This window comes from Sphaeramia orbicularis, chromosome 14 (assembly GCF_902148855.1).
Source record: "Sphaeramia orbicularis chromosome 14, fSphaOr1.1, whole genome shotgun sequence".
Taxonomy (NCBI): domain Eukaryota; kingdom Metazoa; phylum Chordata; class Actinopteri; order Kurtiformes; family Apogonidae; genus Sphaeramia; species Sphaeramia orbicularis.
Window position 1 is genome coordinate 42,667,149 of NC_043970.1, and position 24,852 is coordinate 42,692,000.

Below are 24,852 nucleotides of genomic sequence, written 5' to 3' on the forward strand. Positions count from 1 at the left end.
ACCTGTTTTGTTTGGTTTATTTATTTATTTATTTTCTTTCCTTCTTTAACGGTACCAGAATGCACTGTCTTTTTATGTGTCTTGTTTGTATTTTTTTTTCTTCTTGGGTTCTGTTTGTTTATCATGTCCGTCATGTGTCAATCTCTGTATCATAAATACATTATTTGAAATTATAAATGTTATATATGTTAAATGAAAAGTTCCAAAAATGTTGAGAAGTTCTATAAATAAAGACCCTAAATAACTATCAACAAATTTTACAAAACATGGGAGCCTCTTTTACACTGCATGAAATATGTTACCTAGCCTGGAACTTTAAATACATTTTAGTTATTTATATTGTTTTTGACCTGTTTTGTTTATTTATTTGTTTATTTTCTTTCTGTGTTTAACGGTACCAGAATACACTGTCTTGTTTGTATTTTTTTTTTCTCCTTGGGTTCTGTTTGTTCATCATGTCCGGTGTCAATCTCTGTATCATGAATACATTACTTGAAATTATAAATGTTATATTTGTTAAATGAAAAGTTCTAAAAATGTTGAAAATTTCTATAAATAAAGTAAAAAAAAAAAAAAAAAAAAATATATATATAATATATATATATATATATATATATATATATATATATATATATATATATATATATATATATAAAAATTAAGAGTGTGCCTCCAGTTCTAGCCAAACTTTCATGTTTTAGTCCGAAAATAGAAATGTGTAAAGTCATTTTTCTAACTAACATGATGCATCTGACGTGGACGTCCTATAGAACTAAGTATTCCTGTCAATGTAAATTAATCAGTCAACTGTAATTGGAGCAAACTTACAGAATAACCGGGATAAAGAATTAAAAGCATGCACATCAGTCACTACATTTTAAAGGATGTTTAAAACTAAGGTTTTCAATAAATATAAAATATTAGGATAAAGTAAGCCAATAACCTGTATAAGTGTTGAAAAGCTCTATAAATAAAGACTCTAAATAATTCTATAAACACATTTAACAAAATATGGGAGCCTTTAACTTTAAATACATTTCAGTTGTTTATATTGCTTTTGACCTGTTTTGTTTATTACCTCCGACAAGGAGGTTATGTTTTCATTTGGGTCGGTTTGTTTGTTTGTTTGTTTGTCTGTTAGCAAGATAACATAACAAAAGTTATGAAATTTTCAGGAAATGTTGATACTGGCACAAGGAACAAATGATTAAATTTTAGTGGTGATTGGGCAGGGGTGGGGGGGTGGGGGGGGTTGTTTGTCTGTTAGCAAGATAACTCAAAAAGTTAAGGAAGGATTTGGATAAAATTTTCAGGTTTCCCAGGACGAGGGGGCGCACACCCTTTTGCACACCTGGGATTCCCTCCTCCAGAGACCACCCAAGGCGGGGAAGGCGCGGTCAACTGGACGGACCAATCAGAGCCTGTCAAGCCAACCAGCTGATAAATGACATGTTAGCAGCATGTGGGATGACGCTTCTGAGGAAGACTGGAGTCACAGTGGAAACTGTCAACGTCATTAGCCAAGAAAAAAACGTGTGTAAGACTGTAGGGTGAGCGTCCACATCTGTCACAAACATCTACTGTATTCGATAGAATCTGTGCCCACCTTGTCTTTGAACTGTGACAAATAAATACACTACTGCACATTTATTTTCAGAATACTATAACTTTAATATCATAAAAGTATGACATTATTTCTGTTAAATTATGAGTTGTTGTTTTTTTTAAACTACGACTTTATTCTAAAAATATTCCGACTTTATTCTTCTAAAATTATGACTGTTTTGTAATTTGATTTTATTCTATTAGTAGTAGTAGTAGTAGTTTAGTTTAGTTTTATTTCCAGCTTATAGAATCATCAGATAACAGAACTGTACGACATGGTCAAGCTAAATTTTCCTGAGCTCGAAAAGGAGTGGGAAGAAGTATAACATATAGACTCCACCCCCTTTTTACAAACTAATAATTAAATTAATTCCACTTCCTTTGCTTTGTTAACACTTTTTTTTCCTGTATATTTTTACAATAACACAAAACATCCATACAAACCATTCACATGCACTTTTTTAATTCACCTCATACACAATCAGATTTGCATAATCAACCGTTTTAAATATAAACTATAATATTTATATGCATTTTAAATATTTACTATAAATACAATCATTAATGAAAGTGATAATATCTTCTTATCATGATAATTAATTAATTACAATAATAATTATTCTCATAAAATTGTGAGTTTTACCTTGATATTTTACGACTTTATTCTGCTAGGGACTTGTGTTTGTATTTTCTGAGGTGGCCCTAACACGCTGTCACATGTTACAGTCCGGATAAAAATATTCTGAATGTATTCTTGTAAAATGATGACTGTTTTATAATTACCTCTGCCAAGGAATGGCAGAAATTATGTTTTCATCAGGGTTTGTCTTGCTGTCTTTCTGTCTGTTTGTCTGTTGACTCAAAAAGTTATTGACGGATTTGGAAGAAATTTTCAGGAAATGTTGATTCTGGCACAAGGAACAAATGATTAAATTTTGGTGGTGATGGGGACGGCTGATCTGCTTTGGCGGAGGTCTGCGCTCTCCAAGTGCTTTTGTAGTTCGATTTTATTCTCATAAAATTGTGAGTTTTAAATTGATACTTTAGGACTGTATTCTGGTAGTGACTTGTGTTTTTCTTTTCTGACGCGGCTCTAATACGCCGTCACGTTACAGCTCGGCTATAGGGTTCATTACTGAAAGTGAAACACATTCTTGGCTCAGAGACAGGATCACCACACACTACTGTCATCACAAGCTTTGAAACAAAGATACGGCTTGTTTTATGAATATATACGACAGTAATAAGGCGCTTTGGGTGGCTTCCTCAGCCCGCAACTTTAGAGGTGTGACCTGTTTATGACACATATAATCCCAAATGAAAATTCATAAACATTCTTTATTTTTGACTGATATTATCCAGTGCCTTTGAGCCTGAGCTCTTTAGGCCGTTTGCTACAGCTACTGGAGTTGTAAATATTCATGAGCATATGTGCAGACCGAGGAGATCAATGGTTATATCCATGAAAATTGGATCCTGAAACAGCATGTTGACTTTCAGACCTGGCTGCGCCTCTGCACACAGATAACAACAAGGAAGCAGCAGGTGACCGGCGGGAAGGGTTCAGATAAGTCAAGGGTAAACAAATGCTCACTTTTTACACCAACAAAGAGGCGACATAAGGTTATTATCGGCCATAGCCAACATCCATTTAAAAGGATCCGCATCCTGTTTTTTCAATCAGCTTGTTCACAGAATCTTTTCTAAACACATTATCTTACACAGTTTTAGCTGTTTAACAAGACAGATTTCTCTGTTTGAGATTCGGTCAGAGGAAAAAATGCACAACCACCAGAATTCTTACCATTGTACAAAGAATATGGAATCATTCATTTGATATGAATTATTAAACTTTTCAAGTTGTTTTTTTTTTTCTTTTTAGCTCTATGGTTTTTTATTGCTTTCATATTCACTGCTAGACTCAATTTAGCAGTGAATATGAATGCAACAAAAAATAAAAATAACAGAATTCATGGTAAAATCCTGTTTCTTTTCATGTTCTCCTTGTGTTCATGGTGGTTCATGGTCAAGAAAACAAAAGTGCCATGGTGTTTCACAATAACAGACTTTTGTAGAGAGATACTAAACACTAAAACTTTTTCAGCTGTAATGAAAGATAAGGTCTGTGTCCCTGAACTACTGCTGTTTTCTACACCTGGACATTCCAACACTTCATACTTTCCCACTTCATACCTGTTTTCAGTCATGCAGCACTGCAAAAATCTAAATCTTATCAAGTGTATTTTTGCTCTAAAAACTAATTAAAACTAACTGAATTAGAGAAAAAATAGTCAAAACTAAATAAAACTAAACTATAATTAAAAATCCAAAACTATTATAACCTTAAGACAGAGACAAGGCACAATATACATTAACCTTAAAAAGGACAGATGTAGTGTACCAGGCTGTAGCACTAGTGCTAATTTCCCCCTGTAGTCCCTGGGCATTTTTTGCTTAATTTAATTCCATTTTCTTAATTCAAGCAAAAAAAAAAAAAAAAAAAATCTGCCAATAGAACAAGTGAAAATTATCTTGGTAACATTTCTTGAAATCTGATTTTCCAAATCTATTTTCTAAAAATCAGTTCTTGTATCTCACTGAAAAGTTACTCTTTAGGTGATCCTGTCTTATTTTAACCCTTTCATGCATAGTGGTCACTACAGTGGACAGCTATTCAAAGTTGTTTTCTTGTATATTTATGGATTTTGTTGTTTTAGTTCCATATCAACCAACACAGTGGACGCTTATGCATCATCCCATACACTGCAATTCATACCATTACTGCTCTTGATTAACCTGATTTGTAACATATTTGAGTGTAAATCAATTGCTAATGGTTATTAGCTTGTAATTAACAGGTTTTTTCTTTAAAACAACATATTTTTTTTGGCTTATCTGAGTAATAACTGGAAACCCAGGAAAGGAAAAGGTTTGGCTTTTTTACATTTAATAATTGTCTTGATTGGAAACAGTATGATACAACAGTTTTTTCAGATAGATTTTTTTTTAACTATGAAATGTCCTTTGCAGTGGACAGCATTTTTTTTTTTTTTTTTAATAAAGCTGTAAAACTTTTGTCCCCTACAGAGGACAGAAATGCATTGCTGGGTCTCAGGAAGTTATAGAATGTTAAAATGTGAGAACAGATTAACAGCATTAAAAAAATGTATTTCATAGTTTTCACACAGTATGTCAGTAAATGCATGGTGTCCAGCTGACTGGACATTTTTGTAACCCCATGAAAAATAGGTTCATTAAAAAAAAAAAAAAAAAAAAAAAAAAATTAATCACATTGCTTTTTTCAAGCCTAAAGAGGAATAAAAACACTCAGGAAAAAAAATCTTGATTAAGCTTCTCATAATTCATGCATGAAAGGGTTAAGTGTGATGAGATATTTGGACTAGAAATGAGGAAAAACACACTTGGTAAGATTTAGATTTTTGCAGTGTACGTATTAAAACTCAACACAGAGGTAAAATTACACTTGAATAAACAATGCTTTAATGACTATTCTTTCATTCTACCTTTTTTTTTGTTTTGCTTCTCTGTGTGGAGTTTTTCACACATTCCTTATAATGTGTGAAAAACTATGCACTAAGACCACTTAATTCCTCAGAATACAAAATAAAACTAAAGCTGCTTACGCTCTCTAATAAAAACCATCAGCGTTAGTGGAGTTTTTCTAAACCTAGAACAACTCCACCAACACTAATGATAAGAGTTGCTTTGTGTTTCATTGCTTTAATTTCCACTGTGCAGATACTGTCATCAAAAACCTCTGATAAACCCACTCAAAGCTAAAAGTGTAGCGCCAAATGGAAAACAAACAACATTTGACAGTAGTCTGAGTGCTGATTAGAATGTTTTAAATGCCCACTCACACACAGATAACGTACCTGCCAGGCTTATTGATGTACTTGTGCAGTCGCGCCTTGACTTCGTCGTAGGTTAAGAACGCCATGTAACCTGGGTGAGTTACCGCCAGGAAGTTCCAGTTCCTCAGAATCGATCCCCAAGGCTGAAAAAAGAGCACGGGTGCAGTGTAACTAAACACATTATGGTGCCTTGTACATTAATGTTTCATGTTACCATCCTAAGTAAAGCCGAGTTGGTGCTTCTCAAAACAAATATGTTCACTTGGCCGGACAGGATTCTCTGACTGCTGCCAAGTGAACAAATGATAAATTGAATGGGAAACTATAGAGGCCAAGCTTCAGATACCAGTCCAGCTCGGCAACGAGGAGTTTGGGAAGCAGCTCATGCAGCGCAGCCAGTTGTGTTTTGGCTTTGTTGTTTGTGGTTTTCTGTAGAACAGGATTAGACCGCTGCCAAAGCATTTAATGTGGCAGAAAACTAGCTAGCATTGCATAGGAGTCTGTTGACTTGATTATTCGGCCGGAAAGACTCTAAAAAGTGGTGCTTTTTTTTTTTTTTTTTAATATGTGTAAATATAGCAGACTTTTACACCTAACTACAAAGCACACATTGAATAGAAAACAGCAATTTAGCATCTGCAACTTTTTAACCCATAAAAACCCAGTGAGACTTTTGTCACAGTTCCCAAATAAAGTTTTCTCTCTATTTCATCTTTCTTAAGTGATTTATCACCATTTATCATAACATTATCCTCTGTATTTTACATTTCTTTCAGTGGAAATCAGGTATTTTCCTATATTTAATTCACTGATCAAATAGATGTTCATTAAAGCTCAGATTAAAGTTGAGGGTTATTATGTCAAAAACTGAGAAAAAGTAACTTTTTTCAGTCAAATCTCTCATTAACTGAACATAAACCTAGTGTGTCCATCCACTGTCACTGATCCAACTCCATGGGTTTTACTGGTGAACACTGGAAAAAATCTAAATCTTACCAAGTGTATTTTCCTCATTTCTAGTACAAATATCTCATCACACTTAAAATAAGACATATTCACCTAAAGAGTAACTTTTCAGTGAGATATAAGAACTGATTTATAGACAATAGATCTGGAAAATCTGATTTCAAGAAATCTTACCAAGATAATTTTCACTTGTTCAATTGGCAGATTTGTTTTTTTGCTTGAATTAAGCAAAAAAAAAAAAAAAAAAGCCAAAACAAAATCCTGAAATAAGCAAAAAAAAAATCTGCCAGTGGAACAAAGTGAAAATTATCTTGGTAAGATTTCTTGAAGTCAGATTTTCCAGATCTATTGCCTAAAAATCCGTTCTTATATCTCACTGAAAAGTTCCTCTTTAGGTGATTGTGTCTGATTTTAAGTGTGATGAGATATTTGGACTAGAATTGAGAAAAATACACTTGGTACGATTTTGATTTTTGCAGTGTTTAACCTTTCTCAAGGGACTTATCACCATTTATCATAACATTATCCTCTGTATTTTACATTTTTTCAGTAGAAATCAGGTATTTTCCTATATTTAATTCACTGATCAAGTAGATGTTCATTAAAGCTCAGATTAAAGTTGAGGGTTATTATGTCAAAAATTGAGAAAAAGTGACTTTTTTCAGTCAAATCTCTCATTAACTGAACATAAACCCAGTGTGTCCATCCACCGTCACTGATCCAACTCCATGGGTTTTACTGGTGAATCAATATTGTAGAAGATGACTGTGTTACCACGGTAACTACTGAGCCTGTGAACGTCCAAATGGGTCATATCTGATGACCATGAAAAGATGAAGAACTGTATTTTACATCAATTATTGACATGGATTGATAGAATTAGTAGAAGTTTTTAAACATTTTAGATCAGTAGATGGTTTTGGTCGCTGGTGGATGGTTGGGTCTCTATGAGTTAATGACCATTTATCTCTGATTTATGGGCTTTTTTGTGTGTGTAACGACCACACTTGTTGCTAAATTCTCTGGTGTAAAATTGCCCCAGTGTTGACAGAGGGGCTGTTTATATCAGATGTCTAAATTAAGAGCGTCCAGCTGTACGGAGCTGAGGGGCATTGTGTTGACGTGGTGCTGCCAGTTGGCTGCGTTGTGGAGCTAACAGCCTCAACCTTCACCTCCATCGCTCCTGTTAGCTGGAGCTCAGGGACAGCGATCTGACGGCCTAAACTGTGGAGCTGGTTTGGCAGAAGACACACACACACACACACACACACACACACACACACACACACACACACACACACACAAACACAAAAAAAAAAGAAAACACCCATGGAAACTGGAATGAGTGGACTTTGGTGAGGCCCCACCACTCAAACTGTCAGTTTGTTGATTTGAGCCGTAAACTGGATGGAGGCCCGGCCCAAAGAGGCAGAAGGAAAAATACTGAGTAATGAGCAGGACTGGAAGGAAGAAACAGCATGGACTGACTGGGCTCTGCATGGTCTGGAACAGCGCATTTAGGAAGAACCGGACCCATTTTCACTTCATTACAGAACAGCACCTGCTTATTATGATGATAAACGTGTGAAGGAAATATGTCATCAATGTCCTCTCACTGATAATATGAGTGATTTAGAAGCATACTGAAGAAGCTGAAATGTTTTTGTAGGTGATTTTGCAGAAGGGTTAGAAAGTAGAAAAGCACTCGGAGAGCGCAGACCTCCACCAAGGCAGATCAACCCCCCCCCACCACCACCACCAAAATATAATCATTCGGTCTTTGTGCCAGTATCAACATTTCCTGAAAATTTCATCCAAATCCTTCTATAACTTTCTGAGTTATCTTGCTAACAGACAAACAAACAAACAAAAAATCCCCCTGATCACCACCAAAATTTTATCATTTGTTCATTTACTTTATTTCCTCAGTGGGAAAAAAAAAAAACAATTCCACAAACTCTCTAAGCTTGAGCAGTACTAATCAAACATTTTTAACGCAGACCCACTTCCAAGAATGACTGTAAACTTTATTACTCACATACTGATCAACAGAATTAATATTGCAAACCACCCAGAATGCACTGCTCTGTGTAATGTTCTGTCAGTCTGCCCCAGGACAGCTGTGGCTACAAATGTAGTTTACCACACACCAGAGTGTGAATGTGAGAGCGAATAAATAATGTGTCAATAATGTAAAGCGCTTTGGGTGTCTAGAAAAGCGCTATAGAAATCCAATCCATTATTATTATTATTATTATTATTATTATTATTATTAACCAGTATACTATTTAAAACTAGAAAAGCACTTGGAGAGCACAGACCTGCACCGAGGCAGACCCCCCCCCCACAACCCCCCATAGAGGTAGGATAAATGCGACCTGGCCATTTAGACTGACGTTACGTTGCAAAATATCGGATATGTATCAGATTTAGGACCACATATGAAAGTGGCCTGGGTTGGATTTGAAAAAATCCGATTTGTGCCGTTCTGTCTTTAACAGGTCAGATACAGGTCAAATAGCGGCAAAAAATGGCATGTGGGCCACATTTGGCTGCAGTCTGAACGTAGCCTTAGTCTGCGTGTTGGCCAGTTCCCCCAAACAAAGATAGACCGCGAATTTGCCTGAAGTTCCCTTACAACCTGCACAATGCTGAGCACATATCGCTAAAGTAACAGCAGTGTTTTTTGCAGAAGATGCAAGACTTGTGCACAACAGTAAAACATCTTTTTGCACAATAACTAGTCACTTTTCCATTGGACATCTGCGCAAAACTTTACCGATATTTACTAAATGTCGACAAAACAAAAGTGTGTAATGTCGGTTTTTCCATTAAATCACAAACGCGATGATTTGTTTATTTATTATCGCGAGATGACACAAGAAGTCCTTCCATAAACATAGAGACAAATGTAAATATGGTGTTGATTTACAGATATATTCATTATTATTATTATTATTATTATTATTATTATTATTATTATTATTATTATTATTATTATTATTATATATTACCCCTCTACCTCGTACTAAATTAAAAAATTAGGCTAATGATGTTCATTTTGTCTTCTGTTTATGTAATTATACTTTCTTTTTTCCACGTTGTCTAGGCTCATGTCGGAACTGTATGTCGTGAGCAACGTAAAAACCAAAGCCCCAGTCCTTGTATGCGTTCACATACTTGGCCAATAAAGCTGATTCTGATTCACATTTTTTTCTTTTGTTCAGACAAGGTATAGTTTTGTAGACGTTACCTACTTGACAGTTTCGACTGTGACTCCAGTCTTCCTACGAAGCGTCATGTGATGTGTTGCTGACATGTCATTTCTTGGCTGGTCGGCTTGACAGGCTCTGATTGGTCTGGCGCCTCCTCCGCCTTGGGTGGTCTCTGGAGGAGGGAATGCCAGGTGTGCGACCAGCTGATAAATGACACGTCAGCAGCACGTCGGATGATGCTTCTGAGGAAGAGTGGAGTCGCAGTCGAAACTGTCCAGCAGGTAACATCTAAAAAACTAAACCTTGTCTGAACAAAAGAAAAAAAAAAGTATAAATTAAAAATGATTGGGTTTCCTGGTGTGTCCACACATACCGCCACATGCTTCTTCTTCTTTTATTCTAATGTACGCCAAAATCCAGTTTATTAATTCACCTGACGCTAGTTGCGAAAAAAGGTCTTTCCATTACAGTTTTGCGTGATATGCCATTTGCGCTACGCCTGAAAAACCACCTGTTGCCAACGCAAAAACTTTTAATCGGAAAATGAGAGTTTTGGCGAAATTGTCGTTTTTCCATTAGGTACATTTTTATGTACAAGTTACATTTGCACAATTTGAGGGTCGATGGAAAAGCGACTACTGACAGACAGATCCATCCAGACTGAATCCCAGCAGATTTCCAGCACTTCTGACTTTATCAAACTAAGAGGACTGTCGTTTCTCAGGCGTTTGTCACTGACTTTGACACATTTTCCTCCTTTGTTCACCGAGTCATTCTCACCTCCACGGGGACCGTCTGACCCCCCCCTCTACCTCCCACCAGAATTCCCAACCGGTGAATCAACCGGGCCAGGGGCATGGGTTTTACCCCAGGGGGCCGGCTTTGACTGACACACCGGTTACACCAACATTCAACAGAAACTCCAACCCACAACACTATCTGCTCCAGGAGACCATTAGCAGAATTTAGCAATGACTTCTTTTCTTCAACTTTTATTCACTGAAAAAAAAAAAAAAAAAAAAAACAGAAAAAAAAGCTATTGTGACCCTGATCCTGACAGAATATTCAGAGTCTCATTTTTCATGTCAAGGCTAAAGCATGCAAAACACAAAGGTTCTGCCAAAGTAAAACATCGATTTAAGGCCTCGACGCCCACACACCATCTTGAAGCCACATGGGCCAGTAATCTGTCAACAGGAGGCAGCTCGAGCCGCACACATCCAAAAACCCTCCACCAAGAACAAAAATAGAAGTAAAAAATAATCAAACAGGACAAACATCTTCTGTGTTTTCTTTTGCTCCTATGCCGTAAACGTATGAAAGCCACAGCTAAAGCAGTTTTGATCATGCATCTTCTCCTGTGGAACACTGCGTTTTGGTTTCTGTGCATTCTGATGTGAGGTAATTGATGAGAACAAGCAGCGGCGCCACCAGCCATGTGCAAACACACAAATGTGACTTTTAACTTTTGAAACACATTTGGCAAAAAGAGTGTGAAGATGTAGAACAGGAGGCAGGTTCTGTTTCATCCAAGCAGATCTGAACGTTTCTCAGGTTGGTAACGACTTGGTAAAACTCCCTGGCATTAAAGTTTACTTTTGTGGACTTCCATAAACCTAGAAAAGAAAATGCAAATCACAGTTTTTTCCCCTATATGCTTAAACACTGACTGTGATTCTCCAAATGCTATCTCTGAACAACAGTGTTGGGAGTAATGAGTTAGAAAAGTAATCCATTACCGTAACACGTTACTTTTTAATATTTGAAAACTTAAATTACATATAGTTGTTTTAAGTATAGGGATATTATTAGTTAAGATTATGTTGAAGTGTATAAGTATCATCACCAGTGTTGGGTGTAATGTGTTACAAAAGTAATAAATTACAGTAACAGATTACTTTTTAATATTTGAAAATTAAAGCTACACATAGCCCTTTTAAAGTATAGGGATGTTATTAGTGATTATTAGCGAAGATTATGCTGAAATGTGTAAGTATTATCATCAGTGTTGGGAGTAATGCATTACAAAAGTAATACAGTACTGTAACAGATTACATTTTAATATTTGAAAGTCAAAACTATATATAGACATTTTTAAGTATAGGGATATTATTAGTTAAGATTATGTTGAAGTATATAAGTATTTTCACCAGTGTTGGGTGTAACGCATTACAAAAGTAATCCATTACAGTCACAGATTACTTTTTAATATTCGAAAATTAAAGCTACAAATAGCCCTTTTAAAGTATAGGGATATTATTAGTGAATATTAGCGAAGATTAGGCTGAAATGTGTAAGTATTATCATCAGTGCTGGGAGTAATGCATTACAAAAGTAATACAGTACAGTAACAGATTACATTTTAATATTTGAAAGTTAAAACTACACATAGCCCTTTTTAAGTATAGGGATATTATTTAGATTATGTTCAAGTGTATAAGTATTTTCACCAGTGTTGGGTGTAACACATTACAGAAGTAATGCATTACAGTAACAGATTACTTTTTAATATTTGAAAGTTAAAGCTACTTATGGCCCTTTTTAAGTATCGGGATATTATTAGTGAATATTATGTTGAAGTGTATAAGTATTATCACCAGTGTTGGGGGTAACGTGTTACAAAAGTAATGCATCACAGTAACACATTACTTTTTAACATCTGAAAGTTACAACTACATATAGCCCTTTTTAAGTATAGGGATATTATTAGTGAATATTGTGTTGAAGTGTTTAAGTATTATCACCAGAGTTGGGAGTAATGTATTACAAAAGTAATACATTACAGTAACAGATTACTCAAGTACTTACTGAAGTAAGGAATTACTTTGTAATCTGTAATGGATTACAGTTTGGAAGTAATTTGCACAACACTGCTGACTAGTACATTCACAAAGTGTCTCAAACTGAGTGCTCCTTCACCACATTACACTCAGTTTTTAACACTTCCAGGAACACCGTAAACATGAGCATATGTGAAAACAGATCCTACACGCTGAGTTCAGGACAATATTGGTTATGATGTGGATGAAAACTAAATGTTCACACCTACAAATAAGACTTTAATTTATTTTTCCCATTTTTTACACCACAAATGTTGATTTCTTGCACTGTGATTTTGTATTTTGAAGAATGAATAAAATTAATAAATATCCCAGATTTTTCTATTCATATGTTGAGAATTTACGTCCATAATCTACACATCCACCACACATTTCTTATCTATACCACTGGTGTGTAGTGCTCACTCAGACAGGGTTTGGGTGCATTTTTCAAAGCATTTGAAGAGGTTTTTGCAAGAGATGTAAAATGTCTTGCTTGTTTTGTTGTAGGGTTTTGTAGTTGGTGTGTAGCATTTTGGAAAAATAGTCCATGGTTTCAAAGATCGTGACCGCAGGAAAAAAATTGTAATATTCTTTGCAAAGTGCTGAACAGTTGAGTTCCATCTAGTTGCTACCACATACAGTGAGTAGCACTCCATCTTCAAAGCATCCTCCTGTTTTCATGAATTTTGATGTTCTGTCCTGCGGGCTTCAGCATGACAAATTTTTATGACACATTACAAAAATAAAACACCACATCTGTTTTCATGTCAAAGTGGGTCATTTCTAGCCTGAGTTTTGACAGTATGGGACGAAAGTGTAGCGTGAAACGGTCCACTCAAAAGCAGAAAAAAATGAATAAATCATAACATACAGCTGTTTTTACCTTATTTTTTATTTGACCAACCTGAAAAAGCCGCGTGAAGATGTCGAACTCAAAGACGGAAATGTAGTCGTTGCAGGTGAGGTCGATGGTGGATTTCAGGGCCATGGCCTCCAGGCCTGAGCTAATGTGATGCACTTCGTGAAGGCACTGTCGGAAAACTTTCCATGGCACTATTGTCCTGCAAGACAACAACAAATCCAGTCAGAAACACCTGCATGACAGCAGCATCACATTAATTATTGCACTAATCAGTGGGAACGAGGGATGTCATGAGAACCGATACTCATGATACCATTTGATACTATGATGAAAAAAGAATTGTTGCTACTCATTTTTTTAATAAACAGAAAAACCGATGCCTGCAGAAGAATCGATACCATCGGTAGACTACTACTCTTCCAGAAATAATGGGGGTGGTACTGATAGAAAAATTCTGAGATAAAATCTAAGAATCAAGACAGAGTCACTGGATTCTGGAATCAGAAGACTTTACTCGCGGCAAGGAGTCAAGTATACACCAAGATGCAGCAGCTGACTAACACCAGGAAGTATAAGGAAAGAATATGGATATTACAATCATTACCTCCACCAGGAGGTATTGTGATCACTTGACTTTGTTTGTTTGTTTGCATGTTTGCTTGTTTGTTAGCAACTTTACAGGAAAACTATTACAACCAACTTTACCAAATTTTACCCACAGATAGGCCTAGGCCCTGGAACCAACCCATAAAATTTTAGGCCAAGTAGGCCAAAGTTCAAGGTCACAGCAAGGTCACAAAATTTCAAATTTTCCCATCTTTCATCATTGAGCAATTTTCGAAAATTCATAAAAAATTCAGAACGACTCCGATTAGCCTCCAATTTGATCCACCCGTAGCTTATAACAATATCCTGTATCTGGCACAAAATTTTCCACATCCACTGCGGAATGTGGACTCTGTGGACATTTCAATTTAACACTGAAAATCCCATTTACGACACATTTTTCATTATAACTCAACAAATATTGATTGGAATTGAATATAATTTGACATACACATGACTGGTACCAAGCTTCAACTTTTTCTGCTGTATGGAACAACCTTGAAACTGTTTAATTTAAAAAGAAATAGTCAATCCACACATGCACACCGTTCGGGGTGCTTGGCGGAGGTTTGCATTCTCTCAACACTTGTTGGTCCAAGCGTCCAAACATAATGACGTTGATCCGGTTCACCATTGGCTTAGATATCCAAAACACGGTGATGCATGGGTTCAGTGACCGCGTTTGTACTCTTCTCCCACCCACACTATGGCCGGATCTGCCCAAGGGCAACAGGCCGATCTGGCCCCGAACTGGCACCACGAGACAGAAAACATGTATGGTCGACATATCCCGGCTGCTTTCTCATAGGATATGTCATCACAACCAATCCATGGCTCGTGCTCTGGACACCTGGTATTTACAGGGAACAGTCTAATATCATATTTCTCTAACAGGTACGCACTGACAGTAACAGGTACAGGAACTCATGAAAGAATGGACACAGCTGCAGCTAAAGCTCTGCCTCCTCTAATGGACAAAAAAGGACCAAAAGTCCAAGGCACTGGTCTTTTTGACCCTGGCGCTTGTCTTTTTGTTCTTCTTCCTTCCGGCAGACGCTATCGTTCTATCAAATGTTCTACATCTCGCTCTGCCAACAGTTCCTTTCCCAGTGCTGTGCGTAGCCTTAACAGCTCCATATCACATACTTAACAATGTATGGTGTATGTTTTATTTTTGTATTTGTGTATAAATAACGCGCTTTAGATCCATGCACTTTGTCCAAGTGAGTGTCGGTTGATCTACGGGGGCACCTGTCTTTTTATTACTCTTATTCATGTCATTTTTCATCGTCTTTTATTTTGTACTGTCTTTTATGTATTTTTACGCTGAGCTCTTGCAACTTGTTTTCCAATGCAGTTTTTCTGCAAATGGCAAATCAACTGATTCTGAAGTCGTGTGTGGAAGTATTTCAGGTAGACGACCACGACGTGATTATGGACATGCATAAGCCACTGTGTAAACGCTGCCACTGTGGAATTCAAACGAAGTGGGGGGAATACCACGAACCTAGCAAAGCACCTTGGAGACAGACACCTACATCTGTTTAAGAATCCAAGGTGAGTTCTGTTATTCAGCATGAAACATCTGACATGTGATACCATCAGGGCTCCACATTGGCACTGGTCTGATGGGCCGACAGTTTTTACAGCCTGGCCCATTCGGACCACTGCCGATAAGAAATGTTGACAATAAGAAACTACACCAGCGGTCACTAACAGGTGGACCATGGTCTGGGTCTGGACCCAGAAGTCGTCCCAAACGGACCCGGACCTCCAGCCGGTGGTGGAGCGCTTCTATTTGAACCAGCACAGCTTAAGGTAGAGTAGATGAGGAAACACACAGACCAATTACATGTATTTAGAACCAGCCCACATGATACCACTCAGCCAATCAGGTCTGTGCATTCAAAGCAGTAAACAGTGACTGACAGTGATGAGAGTTAGAGGTAATAGTAATATTCATTTATATGCAAATACTTAAAGGATTACTTGTTTAAGTTTCTGGGATCTTATGATTTCTTTTTACCGTGGTATTGATTTGGTATCGAGAATGGTGTACTTTTAGTGGTATCGGTATCGATTCTTGAATTTTCGGTATCGTGACATCCCTAGTGGGAACATTCATCAATATTATGAAAGTTTTTCTAAACTTAGTTTCTTGGCAGCTCATGCACTCACATCCCCACTTACTCACTGTTTTCTCCATTTTCCCTTCAGCAGTTTATACATAATTTAGCAAAAAAAAGAAAGAAAAGAAAAGAAAAGAATTGGGATGAGGAATGCACTTGTAGATTCCACACTGAGCAGTAGGATTTGGATTATTTCAATGTGTTAATAGTGATGACAAGGCCTGTCACATTATTACATAATCAGCTTAATGCAAATATTGGAGCATAACCAAAATTAATTTGCATAATTTTGATAATCGTCTCCATTCACATGTATAAAAACAACTGAATGAAACAGAACGAAAATGTCTGCGTCCACATACTTCAGCAACAGGGTTTGAATATTTACAAATTTAGAATTAAATTATATCTGTATCTCACAATTCCTAAGGACCCCTAGTTTTTTCGTTTTTTTTTTTTGGCTGGGGCTGCTACCTGGACATGTGATGGAGAAAGAAGACAAATACCTCTTTCAAATTCTAATAATTGCTTCCAAAAAGGCTGTTACAAGGAACTGGCTCCAAACTGATGCACCCCGTGAGGATCAGTGATTATAACAGAGGAAATCTACTCTATGGAAAGACTGACTTACTACCTACAGATCAAGGAACATATCTTCATAAAGCACTGGACGATAAACAAAACAAAGCATAATTACTACTGTTTGTCATTTAAATATTTTATGTTCAACCAGTGACCTCTAGTTTCTGTTTCTGTGTTGTATTGTCCATTGATAAAACAAATAAAAATAAAGTATATATATATATATATATATATATATATATATATATATACACACACACATACATAAATTATATCTATATCTACTACTTTTATATTAGTGTAGAAAAAGACAAATACATCACATTTATTTCTGTGACAATTGATAATTCCTTCTTGTGATGACCTTATAATATTAGTGCAGACTTTAATGAATACATCTTTTTAGCGTCTATTATTTGTTCCATCTGATACTTTCCATTCTTTCTTAACATTATATGAATCCGAGTTCAAACACTTGATTATGATACATTTACATTTATGCATTTGGCCAACGCTTTTTTCCAAAGCGACTTACAGGAGAAAAACTAAGATAAAAGAATAAAATACAAGAATAGATTAAAGACATAAAAACAGCTGTACAATTCAAAACAGTGAAATAAAAATACCAAGTAAAACAACAGAATAAACATAATAATACATTTAAAATGGAATGTTTGAAAGTGCTAAGACAGGAGGTGCTCTATGCAGAGCTGGGTCTTGAAAAGCTTCTTAAAGATAAGCAGGGACGCCCCTGTTTCATTTCATTTCATTTATTTGGATCTCCATTATCTTTGGTTAGGCCATCGCTTCCTGTAGTCCACACCCATCAACTATTACTAATGTGTGTGAAGGATAATTCTCAGTAACTCTGTCAATGTATTGCAGTTTTTCTAAATCTACTTGAAACGTCTAATATTTGGTGTTACAGACAAATCTTATTAAACTCCATGTGTTAAGTCTCATTAAATTTGCCCTTTGATTTGATACGATGATGGAAACAGACAAAAATGAAAGCACCTCTTGGTAATATCATTTCTGCCAAATGTCAAATTACCAAATGTATGCAGTGTCTGTCTGAGATGAACAACCCATGTGGCCTTTCTGGTCTGCTGATGAGATCAAACACTGAGTTAATGTCACACCACTCTATCTTACTTCCTGACATAGTTAAAAGCTTCCACTGCAGCAACAGCACAAAACTATAATACCATACTGCTGCTAGGCAGCATCATGGACTCATTAAATTAGAAAAGACCGCTGCATAGAGATTAGTTTATAGCTCTAACCTGAAGTCTTACTGGAACAACAGCATGTGTTTTTATGTATAAGCAAGAATCAGAGGAAAACAACAAACCCAAACCAAACCCTGGAGCCCCATGTTGTTGTTCTCATTGTACGATTATATCTGGAGGTAAAGATTTCTTCAGAAGAAGAGAACAATCAAAAGCTCTTGTACTTCAAAACAGTGAAAACCATGTTGTGTATATGGGTGCTTCTCTGAAACTGGGTTCATTTTAGTGTCTGTCACTGTTCCATCTTTTTAGACCCAATAATAAAAGACAAATGTAGACATATTTCCCCCAGGATGGACCTAATGATGACCTCAGATAAATGCAAAAACAATATATACTCTTGCTGTGAGCCATCCCATAATTAAGGAATTTTTAATCAAATATTGGGACCAAAAATAGGACCCAAATATGGACATTAAATCTCCCTAGGTGTCAGTCCATTAGATGTGAAAACGTGTGTAAATGGTCTTATATAGACTATAAATAAAGACACTGTGTTAAATGTGTTGATCCTAGTGGTTTTTCTAATCCACACGTGGGTTTTTCATCAATCTCAGTCTCATTTCAGGTTTGCTGTGGAACCCATCGTGTCCACTGGTGTTACATACAGAACCTGCCCAGTTAAACACATATAAATCTCAAATGATTTTTGCAACAGTGGTCATTTTTGTCAAACACTTTGCCTTGAATAATTAGTTCAATTCCCAAAATGTACCTGTGAGAGAATAAAGAGGTATTAAAAAAAATAGCAATTTTCGTGTCCTTTTGACAAAAAAAAAAAAGACAGAAAAGAAAACATGGAATGATTAAAAGCACTGTTTTTGACAGTACAGTGCCATAGATACTGATGTAAGAACTGAAGTGATTTTGGTTTTTATCAAGAAAACATGTTAAATGGATAGATATCAGCTCTGAAATTAAACTACTTTGAGTTAATTTTGTTGGTATCATTATATTTGTCCAAACAAATGTACCAGTCATTAAAATGAACAAGAAACTGAAGAAAACGGGGGGGGGTCTAATAATTCTTTCCACGACTATATATTTTAAGGACTTCTTAGCAAAAGTGATGCTGGCTCGAAGTTTCTGTACTGACATGGTGACAAATGCGTCTCTGTAGCAAAAATAGAAAGGTGTATTTGCACTGGCAGTGAAACCCTGAAATTCTGCAAGACCCACCAAAATGAGGAGTGGCAGCTCCATTATGAGGACATTTCCAGAGGCTCAAGAGAAATATCTGTTAGTGAACATTTCCTCCTTCCCATTTCCACCCCATGTTTGAGTGCCAGCCTATTTAATTTTAACTCTCAGCCACAAGCGCCCAAGTGAGGAGACGTGTCTGAGCTGAAAGCTCTCCAGCTGTTGTCGTATGAGCTATTTCATTTTTTTCCCTCCAGTTTTAATTCCCCAGCAGCCCTCCTATACCTTACTGAACCAGTCAGACACCTCACACGTCACTCTTAATAGTTGTGATATTTGTGCTATCTTGTCTCTGCAGCGGTGTTCAGGCCTGTCCGTCCAAAGCCTCATTTATTTCATTCTTTTGTGCAGTACAGCTCGATTTTTTGGCCAAAGCAGTTGAAAATACGAGTGAAGTTCAGCGTTACACTGTGTTTTAGGGGAAAATGTCATTAAGATGTTCAAATCAGTCATTTCACAGTAACACAATAAATGTCAAATATTTAGTTGAAAGGATGACATTTGGTTCTGAATGAAAGTTGAAGAGGAAAAATGTTTGTCGTTTTTGTCAGAGAAATTCATCAATAAATGTGGAACTGAACACCAAACTAATGGTAAAAAAAACTTAAGCAGGAGTTACATTATGTATATATATATATATATATATATATATATATATATATATATATATATATATATTATATATATATATATATATTTTTTTTTTTTATTTATTTATTTATTTATTTATTTATTTATTTATTTATTTTTTTTTTTTGCTATTATTTTTCCTGTTGAGAAGCCTAATATTTGCCACTGCCCTCTTTGTACATCTCTAGTTTTAACTTTTTAAGAAACATTTTGGGCATTTATTGCATATTATTATATTGCAAGCCTGATACTAACCATGAGATTTGTTGCATTTGAGATTTCTTGAAAACAATATCAATACTGTAGCTGTAACTTATACGACAACTGCACAGAGGTGGGCGATATACATATATATATATATAGCCTATTATTATATTGTGAATGTTGATTTGATGATGTGCAATTTTACATTATGGCGTATTCATACTGCCTCGAAAAGAAAACAAACAGACGGCGCACAGACGGTAAAGGAGAGGTCCATGAAAGTCCTCATTGGCGGAATGCGTGCCTCAGAAGCCAATCAGCGGACAGGATTCAGTCTTGTGACTCAGCGGTGCCAAAACACAACATGGTCTCACATGGAGGAAACATACAGGAGTGTCCCGTCTTAGATGATTTCATAGTGAGACGTGGGTGTACATCACCAGCCTGGAAATGGTTTGGTTTTGACAAGCCTGATGTCGGTCAAAATTACATTATATGCAGCTGGGGTGTCTTGGGGGGGGTTACAGCATTTTTTGCAAAAAAAAAAAAAAGAAAAAAAAAAAAAAAGAAAGAAATTCACATTTTAAAGGATATCGTCAGATTATTGCTATCGAGAAATTTTTTTTAAATTATCGAGATTTTTTTTTTTTTTGCCCATATCACTTACCCTTACAACTGCAAATCAGGAAAAATGGGCACAGTTGGGATGGGAAACATCAAATTAATGTAATTAATTGAGATTTTGCTTTCTGAAAAGTGTGAAATATCACAAAATTGAGGATTATTTAGCCTTATGTTGAATGCAACCAGTTTGTTTCTCGTAATATATCCATTGTGAATGTGTTATTACAGTTATATACTTCATATAGTTTAAGTAAAGAAAGAGTACTTCTAATCAAGTTTTGCCTTCAGTTCATTAATTAATTCTAATTGTAAATTATCCATAACAGTGAAGCTCTAGGGGAAGGTTTAGAAAAGTTCCATAAAAACACAAAACTCTATTTCAATCTTGGCAATGAAGTAAATTTTAGGGGATTACAATCATTATTGCCCAGACAAAACATTAAACACCCTGACTCCATATTCTCTGCAGTCAAAAAAAAAAACAAAAAAAAAACAGGTCAAAGTAAAATTAGATTTCACTGCTTTCTGGGTTTTTTTTTTTTTTTTTTTAAATTTTTTTTAAAAATTTCTTTCTCCACAAAGTTTCTCTGATTTTGGGGGAAAAAACCCAAAATATGACCATCTATACTGAATTTGCAACAAAATAAACACAGACATCTGATCTGTAAAACCCTAACAGAACTGAAAATATTATGATAGAACACAAACATTATGGACAGCTGGAGTTTGGATAATCAAACAAATTAGATCCTACGAGGCTCGCTGCTTGTTTACCCGGTGTTGGTGTGATAATGGTAGAAACGGACCGAATTGGACACAAGCTGGCGTTATCGCACAGCGTCTGAGCTACCAGCTGGAATGGCAGAAGAGAACATCATCACATGGCTTAATACCAGCACAGCACCAGGAAAAAAAAAAAAAAAGAGCGGGGGGGGGGGGGGGGCGTTGAGCCACTGAAAGGGGAAAAGAGACACCACAAGGACAGCGGGATAGTAATGAGAAAGAATACAGCACACTTGAATGCTTCATGACCTCAAAGCCGAGCAGAAAGCCTGTAAAAAGTTGCTTCATCTCACTGGGCTGATAGTAATCAAGACTTAAAAAAAAAAGGGAAAAAAAGCCGAGTAACTGCTGACGGGAACATCACTCTCCGGCTCAACGCATGGCTAACCACAGCTTTAATATTCACTTGCCTGTATACATTAGCCTCACATCTACACACACACACACACACACACACACACACACACACACACACACACATACACAATATGATTCATTTCACTGCTCTGTTCATATATGCACACCGTACTTCAAGACAGGAGCTACGGAACGCTTTAAAGAGCATGATATACCACGCACCGATATTTAACACACAGGCTTCATTGATCTGAAAGCAATCACGTGACGTAGGTAATGGAGTTAGCTCATTTAGCCGGGCTGACGATGCTGAATCTGGGACAGTTGTGACGGAATGATTCAGTGCGACCTTGGCTTGGGTGGTAATTTACGGGGAGGGGAAACTCTTTTCGCAGAGCTCCTCTGGCAAGTTCACGCAGGGTACGGGTCTCCTGACACTTTTTTGTCGCAGGATTGATGACGAGCACACATCCTTACCCTCCCACCGCCGGCCACAGGAAACAGAGGTTTGAGACAATCTATAATAGATAAGTCTTTACAGAGCGAACAGAACACAGTGTCTGAGACGCAGGTTACAGATGAAATACAACAGCTCATTATTTACCCCAGGGGTGGCAAACAGAAGGCCCAGGGGTGGCAAACAGAAGGCCCAGGGGTGGCAAACAGAAGGCCCAGGGGTGGCAAACAGAAGGCCCTACACTGGCCTGACCCTGCTATTTTTCTCAACAATAGATCTGGAAAATCTTATTTCAAGAAATCTTGCCAAGAGAATTTTCACTTGATCCATTGGCTGATTTTTTTGCTTAATTCAAGAATTTTTTTTTGCTTAATTCAAGATTTTTTGCTTAATTCAAGATTTTTTTTTGCTTAATTCAAGATTTTTTGCTTAATTCAAGATTCTTTTTGCTTAATTCAAGATTTTTTTGCTTAATTCAAGATTTTTTGCTTAATTCAAGATTTTTTGTTTAGTTTGAGATTTTTTTGCTCGATTCAAGATTGTTTTCTTTGCTTAATTTAATATTTTTCCTTAATTCAAGATTTTTCTTTTAATGTAATATTTTTTTCTTTAATTCAACTTTTTTTTTTTTACTTAATTCAAGATTTTTTTTTGCTTCATTCAAGATTTTTTTTATTTTGCTTCATTCAAAATTATTGTTTTTTGCTTCATTCAAGATTCTTTTTGCTTAATTCAAGATTTTTTTTGCTTAATTCAAGATTTTTTGCTTAATTCAAGATTTTTTGCTTAGTTCGAGATTTTTTTTGCTCAATTCAAGATTGTTTTCTTTGCTTAATTTAAAATTTTTTCTTAATTCAAGATTTTTCTTTTAATTTAATTTTTTTTTTCTTTGATTCACAATTTTTTTTTACTTAATTCAAGATTTATTTTGCTTCATTCAAGATTTTTTTTTTTTTGCTTCATTCAAAATTATTATTTTTTGCTTAATTCAAGATTTTTTTTGCTTAATTCATGAATTTTTTTTTTTTTTTTTTGCTTAATTCAAGTCTCCTGACACTTTTTGTCACAGGATTGATGACAAGCACACATCCTTACCCTCCCACCGCCGGCCACGGGAAACTGAGGTCTGGGACAATCTATAATAGATAAGTCTTTACAGAGCGAACAGAACACAGTGTCTGAGACACAGGTTACAGATGAAATACAACAGCTCATTATTTACCCCAGGGGTGGCAAACAGAAGACCCTGCACTGGCCCGGCCCTGCTATTTTTCTCAACAACAGATCCGGAAAATTTTATTTCAAGAAATCTTACCAAGATAATTTTCACTTGTTCCATTGGCTGGTTTTTGTTTTTTTTGTTTTTTTTGCTTAATTCAAGATTTTCTTTTTTTTTTTTGGCTTAATTCAAGATTTTTTTTTTTGTTTAATTCAAGATTTTTTTTTGCTTAATTCAAGATTTTTTTTTTTTTTTTTTGCTTTATTCAAGAGGTTTTTTTTTTTTTTTTTTTTGCTTAATTCAAGATTTGTTTTGCTCTTTAGGTAATTCTGTCTTATTTTAAGTGTGATGAGATATTTGGACTGGAAATGAGAAAAATACACTTGGTAAGATTTAGATTTTTGCAGTGTGGGCCCAGAACTGGTCCACTAAAGGGTCCAGTCCGGCTCATGGAGTGAATTTGTCAAACGCAAAAATTACACTGAGGATATTAAAGGAGTGATAATTTTCTTCTTAAATGGAATTCTTCATTTTCCCACATTTCCCTGTGGTCTCCATAAACTGCAAATGCTCTGCTTGGGTCTGAATTCTTCATTAATTCAACTCCACAGGTCCATCTTCAACCCTATTTCTGAGTAATGACACCAGAAAGGTAGTTTGGAGCGCTGGCCCTTTAAATGCACATGAGCCACTTCAGGCCCCGCCCCCTCCAGGTTATTGGCTGCACTGCTCTGTCCTGTTCAACCAACAACTGAACATTTTAATCCATCATGAATAAACTGAAACCCAAAAAATAAATAAAAAATACAGTGAAGGAGGGCAACCCTTAATTTCATTGTAACTTTTTTTTTTTTTTTTTACAATGACAAATAAACTCAAACTTTAAGTGAAACCCCTTTGAAATCATAAATATGATTAGGATCTTTAATTCCATTACATGTTTTTTTTCTCTGAAATAAATTATAATTACATTTATTCTGTAATTTAATAACACATTTCTACGTATCACACGTCTTGTGCTGAAATTGTGGCCTATTTTTTTTTCCAGACATTTGACTGAAATATCAACTGAAACTCTTTTATGATTGTGTCTGTTGCTTCTTCTACTTATTTTTGACATTTGACCTTTAACTGGTTCATAAACAGTGACATTTGCCATTTCTCTTCCACCCACAGCAGAGTAACACTGTGTAGACATTAACAAACCGCTGCAATATGAACATTTGATATTCACAGATTTACAGACAGGACACTGTATATCTGTTCAACCACTGAGGTCACCTTTAAAAAGAAAAATCTATTAAAGAGTCCAGACATAAAACGGAGCAACTGAAAACATGATCAAGTGTTAAACATCTGCAGACACATGTCTCACTCCACTACTGTTTACCAGATTTCCTGTCTCTCGGGCAGAGTTTCTGCAC

General features: G+C 36.0%; 1 protein-coding gene across 3 annotated transcripts in view; it reads right to left on the reverse strand.

The window, feature by feature from the left end:
- Positions 1 to 24,852, reverse strand: part of cblb (Cbl proto-oncogene B, E3 ubiquitin protein ligase) — a 193,229-nt gene that overhangs the window by 78,870 nt on the left and 89,507 nt on the right. For all 3 annotated transcript variants that reach the window (XM_030154183.1, XM_030154181.1, XM_030154182.1), the window contains exons 5-6: positions 13,388 to 13,544; positions 5,502 to 5,623 (exon numbers count right to left, since the gene is read on the reverse strand). In XM_030154183.1, the coding sequence (XP_030010043.1) occupies positions 5,502 to 5,623; positions 13,388 to 13,544 (279 nt within the window). The remainder of the gene's footprint in view (positions 1 to 5,501; positions 5,624 to 13,387; positions 13,545 to 24,852) is intronic.